Below are 6,187 nucleotides of genomic sequence, written 5' to 3' on the forward strand. Positions count from 1 at the left end.
AAGAACAATTTATGATCTAATATTATCTATTTTGATATATTTATATTTATACCATCCAATTTTTTTTATCACATCACAAATACCATCATTTTAATATTTAAAGAATAAAGTAAATCAGTTGATGCAAAGGGGGTGGTAAATACAAAAAAAAAATAAGTGGGTAACAGGACCCAACCGGGGGGAAAAAATTTTGAGTACATAAGACGTACATAGAGCTGCGTATGCGTACGTGAGGATGTTGGGAGGTTATAACCGTGTTATACCCCCTGTAACCTCATTGTAATCTACTTGTACCTTCTAGTAAATTTCACGCTTCTATTTTCATATACAGGTAGGTTGCAGGGAGATTACAGAGGTATAATGCAATTATAACCTCCTAATATACTCGCTGTAAACTATTTACAGGAGTATAATGCAATTATAACCTCCTAATATGTTAATTTAGTGTATTTTTTCGGTGAGAATTTATGATTAGCAAACAAACAACATTTGTTTGTCGAAATAAAGTTATGAATGACTCTACAAAATTAAAATGAAACACAAATATATTGATTATTTATTCAAAATCTTGATGCAAAGGGGGTGGTAAATACAAAAAAAAAATTGAAGGGAGGACACTGTAAGTGGGTAACAGGACCCAACCGGGGGGGAAAAATTTTGAGTACATAAGACGTACGTAGAGCTGCGTAGGCGTACGGGAGGATGTTGGGAGGTTATAACCGCGTTATACCCCCTGTAACCTCATTGTAATCTATTTGTACCTTCTAGTAAATTTCACGCTTCTATTTTCATATACAAGTAGGTTGCAGGGAGATTACAGGGGTATAATGCAATTATAACCTCCTAATATACTCCCTGTAAACTATTTAAAGGAGTATAATGCAATTATAACCTCCTAATATGTTAATTTAGTGTATTTTTCCGGTGAGGATTTATGATTAGCGAACAAACAACATTTATTTGTCGAAATGAAGATATGAATGACTCTACAAAATTAAAATGGAACACACATATATTGATTATTTATTCAAAATTAACTGTTATCAAAACACACAAATCTATCCGATTTAGCCGGCGATCAGCAGATTGTCTAAGCTCTTATATACGCGAATTTTTTCCCAAGTGGGGTGGCGTAGCGGCGAAGCTAAATTCTTAACCTCACGCACTTATGGAGCAGCCACCAATTGGAGTTTAGAACCACGCTTCGTTGGAATCATAGTCTTCGAACTCTTCTTCTTCTCCCGATCAGAATTTCACAGTCGCTGCTGCGGCTTCTTCTCTTCAGGTGGATTTCATCTTCGTTTTCCTTGAATCGAGCACTTCTTTTTCGTTTTCTGCGTGCAATCGGAGTTCGTACCGTTCGTCGGATTGCTATCGACACAGTTTTCCTCATTTATTTTGTTTTGATTGGTTTTCAAAATTTGCTCAGCTTCCAAATCCAGCCTTCAGAGGTTCTGGAACTTGTTTGAAGAATTGATTGGTGATTTTTTTTTTTTTTGTTTGTTTGCAGCAGCAGAAGTTATGTCCGAGGCTCTGTTGTTTGTGAAATTTTTAGGGCTGGCTTCTTAAACCCTAACAAAGTAATATCTTTAGGCTTGATATTCTCCAGGCGGTAATTTCTCGTGTTTCAGTAGGAATTTTGATATGAAAGTTTCATCCCATAAGGTTGAAGTGATACGAATATTATGATCCTATTGGATCATTAAACATTGGACGATTCTTTGCGACATTAAGAAAGATATGTTGAACTTTTAGGCTTGTGCTGAATTTATGTTACCGAAGCTGAATTCCTCACTTCATATTCTGTAATGGTGTTGAGCTATTGAGATCTAATACGATGACTTCAATTAGCAAGGAAGATGAATGCATTAGAACAAGTGTAAATATTTGACGCTGGTCCAATTATTATTATTATTTTTAATATAGAGATGAGTGCTTGGTGGTCTTGCTGAAGACTCACGTGCCTTTTGGATTTGCTATATTTGACCCAACCTGCATGTTCCAGCTTACTTTTATTGAGATCCAATGTTATAGTTCTTATGTTATCAGATCTATCTTTATCACATATATTTTTAAGGGTAATTTTGCATAGCACACATTATACAAGTCAGGCGCCTAAACATTCATATTTACAAACATAACACCTTGGTCCTTTAAACCTCTGCAAGAAAATGTGCATTTCACTTTTAAAAAAGTGATCATACTGCTATTTTTTATGTGATATTAAATAAATATTTGAGTGATATGAGTGATATGTGTGTAAATATGAAAGTCTAGATGTGAGATATGTAATACTATGTATGTAAATGCCCCGATTTTTGATTCAGCTAGTTCATTTTTATATGGAACACATATAATCTGCTGAAGATATTTCTATTTCTTTCCAAAGTTTTCTTTGTTGAACTCAAGCTCATACCTTGAGAAAATAACAAATCCATGTCTACGCGTACAATTTGGATTGATTGTTAGGTTTGTGCTGTGTGCGCAGCATTTCTCATAAGTATTTATTTGCAGAGTTCTGGTAAAATGGATGTTTTAAAGGCGATTTCTCTACCACTTGGGTTTGGCTTTCATCCAACAGATGTAGAGCTTATATCACACTATCTTAAGATGAAAAACTCAGGCCAAAAGATTGACTATGAAGTGATACCAGAGTTGGACATATGCAAGTGTGAGCCTTGGGATTTACCAGGTAGTTAGTCTGCTAATGTTATGATCTTGCTCTGGGTAATTGCATGGAACCTTGTCTTTTATAATTTTATTTATATGTCACAGCTAAAGTTTCAAATTGACATTTTTTTAATATGTTTCATATTTACTTTCATAACACTGTGATGCTTTAAACTTGTGCCTGAAAAATGTGTATTTCAGTTTTAAGAAATGTTACAAGTGCTAATTTTGATGTGATATTTAAGATTTAAGTGCTGTGTGTAAATATGAAAGTTTGGTGTGAGACATGAAAATACATTAAAATTGTGCGCTATGTAGGTAAATATCCCTTATATGTTTTATTTTACCTGCAGCATGTTGTCAGATCCTCACCAAAGACAGCAGGTGGCACTTCTTCACCTCTCGTGATAGGAAGTACCCCAACGGCACACGCTCGAATCGAGCCACGGTAGCAGGCTATTGGAAGTCTACCGGTAAGGATCGAAGCATCAGATTCCAGAATCGGGTTATAGGAACCAAGAAGACGTTAGTTTTCCATAAAGGAAGGCCGCCCCGTGGAAAGCGCACGGATTGGATCATGCATGAATACTGCATGGACGAAAAAGAGTGCAAGAGAACTCCAGGAATCAAGGTCATCTACCTCTATTCTTTTCCTGATAGTAATAGGCCTGCGTCTTGTTATATATGGAAGCTTTGGCTATTTGGTATTAGTTGAAGATTTACCTAAATAAAAGCTACATTTTTTTGTGCCATTTTGGATCGCTTTGCTTGAACTGTGGAGCTCTCTTTTATCGACTCTTCTATATTTTGTTGCAGGATTCCTATGTCCTCTGCCGTGTCACGAAAAGGGACGGCTTTGAAGTTGAAGGAGAGAAAGTCTCTGCCCAGTCTGAAGAGATTGATGGTCTAAAAGTTGCAGAAGGCGTGGATTCATTGCAGAACCAGGGAATTAGACATGATGAGTCTAGCTCACCTGAGAGTGCAGAAGCGCTGGAATCATGGCTCAATGAGCTGTTAGATCCCAACTTTGATGGATCCCTTGACTTCTGCTGCCTTAATGATCTTTCTTCTCCCGTGCGACCAACGAAAGAACTACAGGTATGGCCAGACTCTTAACAAAGTTGTAAAGCATGTGCCTTTCACCCTTTTTTTCTTTTGGCGTATTTCACTCTCCAAGGACCTAATGCGAGGCTTAAGAGAATATATTGAAAAATGCATTGATCTGTGCTGCTTTACTGATCTTCTTTCTTCTATACAACCAATGAAAGAACTACAGATATGCCTAGACTCTTAATCCAGTTGTAACATGTGCCTTTCACCCCTTTTTTTCCCGGTGTATTTCACTCTTCAATGACATAATGCGACACATATGATAGTATATAGAAAAATGCATGTTATAACAAAATTACATCTACAAAAATTTACTAATTTAATCCTTTATTATACATAAATTTGGCAATCATAAGCCTAACCAAATGGAACTGTAGGGTGTTTGCTTAGAGTTGGCTTGGAGACTGGTTTACAGTTTTTGCATTTATGTTTTGTGGAGTGTCCAAGATGTAACATGTTTAATGTAGGAGGTACATTTGTGGTGTATGTTGGAATTGAATTTCAAGAAAGGTTGATATAGAGCCTAATTCCTGGAGATTGAATCGTGTTTGTCGGGGGTTTCAATGTTTGTTTAGGTGTTCCCCTCCCTGTTTTAGCTCATCATCCATGTTTCACTCGCGGATCTGTTAACTTTTCCCTAACTCATGTCATCAGATGTCCGACATTGCTTGCACTACTCCGACTCCAACGAATGAGCCATTGGAGTATGGTATCCTCTCAGAAGAAATTTTGGGCATCCTAGGCGATGACTTCAACGCTATACCCGAGATCACACAATCGCTTGCAGCCCATCCCGTCAACCAGGAAACCAACTCTGCCATTGAAGATTTCAGAAACGAGACGCCAGATCTTTCACAAAACTCAAACTTCATACAAATAAGAGAGCGCCGCGAAGAACCGCCAGCCGTAAATTTCCCCTACCGCATCATGCTTGCTCATACCAGCAAGATGGAATCAAGGAATATCTCATCTCTTAAAGAGACCATCGAATGCGCACAGGCTGACCGCTGCATAAGGTCAAATAGCATTCTTAAGCTTCCAACAATGTTGGAACTCAGCGACCAGATATTAGTCAAAGAATCAAAACAGAAATGTGTGAGAATCAAAGCCGGCATGGACTACAGTCTTTTGTGCGCTTGCATGATTGGAGTTGCATGTTTGATCATCATCTACTTTCTTCTTCGTGATTTCTTTCGTACATCGGGGAGCTTGAGTGCTCTTGAATTGGAGATTCCTTTCGTTTGACTTAATATTTTATGTCCTTTACATATAGTTTCTTGACATAGATGTTTTCTGGTTTTGTACAAGCAATATGGATTTGAATGTTTTGTTGTTCCTCCCTGTTTTATTAGGAGGTGGAGGGGGGTTGTTATTTGTGTAATTAATGTATTTAATGATGTTGTCATCATCATGATTTTGATGAATAATTTGGTTATTTTCAGCTTTGTAGATCTATGTGATCATTTGTTGTTGCTGTTTTTTAATATTTGCATCTTGAGATCATGATTTGAATTATCGTAACTTGTTTTCAGCACATATTTTATGTGAGTTTGCATATAAATTCAAGTGAGATATGGAGGGAGATGGTGAGAAAACATCACTTTTTTTTATTTAGTATTGATTTTATTGAGCGAATGTGATGTCAACTCACCATTTGCCGACGAGCGGCTGACCAAATGCAAAAGACATTTTAAATAGCTTACAAAAGCCAATTCAAACTATGAATTTCAAATTCAATAATTCTAAATTCTAAAAGTGTGACGAGATTATAAATAGATAGGATTTAAAGTGCCAACGAATTGACACACCAAAAAATCAAAGTTTAGCTGTAAAAAAAAAAGAAATTATGTGACAACTATACAATCATATATCTCTTTTTTAGTTGGGGATATGAGTCGATACATGCAATGCCCAAAACGAATGCCTTGAGATGCCAATTGCCATGCTTCACATTCTCAAATACAGCATGAAGGCTATTGCAAGAGATGTTAACCCCTTCACTATTCAAATCCTCTGATGGTCTTCTATACCGAGCATATTGTTGATAAAAAATAAACTATACAGAGTTTATTTTTTGTAGGAGATAATCTAATCACCTAAAACAATCATAGAGAAATTTATCAAATTATAATTTATTTAACTCAATGTCATCTTACTTCAACAACATAATGTTATCTAGGAAGATCAATGATAATTATTATTTTTTTACTTATTTTATTTTCTGACATCTAGATGTCAAAAAATCTAAGTTAGAGGTTGATGCCATACGAGCATTTACATGCATACCATCCATTCTTATGCATTTACATATCTAACACTAAAACTTCACTTTTTTACATTTAGACAACCCAGATATATCATATCCCATCTAAAATAGCAATATTTTAACTTTTAAAAAGTGAGTTAC

General features: G+C 36.0%; 1 protein-coding gene across 4 annotated transcripts; it reads left to right on the top strand.

Moving 5' to 3' along the window:
• The first annotated feature begins 1,099 nt into the window (after positions 1–1,099).
• LOC110030429 (NAC domain-containing protein 74-like) lies at positions 1,100–5,226 on the top strand. Of its 4 annotated transcripts, none has more exons than XM_020733139.1 (5): positions 1,100–1,285; positions 2,515–2,692; positions 3,024–3,301; positions 3,487–3,768; positions 4,435–5,226. In XM_020733139.1, the coding sequence occupies exons 2-5, from the start codon at positions 2,527–2,529 to the stop codon at positions 5,023–5,025; spliced, it is 1,317 nt and encodes a 438-aa protein (XP_020588798.1). In that variant the 5' UTR covers positions 1,100–1,285; positions 2,515–2,526; the 3' UTR covers positions 5,026–5,226. The 4 variants fall into 4 exon arrangements, with proteins under 4 accessions (XP_020588798.1, XP_020588800.1, XP_020588799.1 ...); XM_020733141.1 differs by lacking the exon at positions 1,100–1,285 and adding an exon at positions 1,327–1,580; XM_020733140.1 differs by lacking the exon at positions 1,100–1,285 and adding an exon at positions 1,534–1,612.
• The last annotated feature ends 961 nt before the right edge of the window (positions 5,227–6,187 follow it).

Source organism: Phalaenopsis equestris, unplaced genomic scaffold, assembly GCF_001263595.1.
Source record: "Phalaenopsis equestris unplaced genomic scaffold, ASM126359v1 Scaffold000716, whole genome shotgun sequence".
NCBI lineage: Eukaryota > Viridiplantae > Streptophyta > Magnoliopsida > Asparagales > Orchidaceae > Phalaenopsis > Phalaenopsis equestris.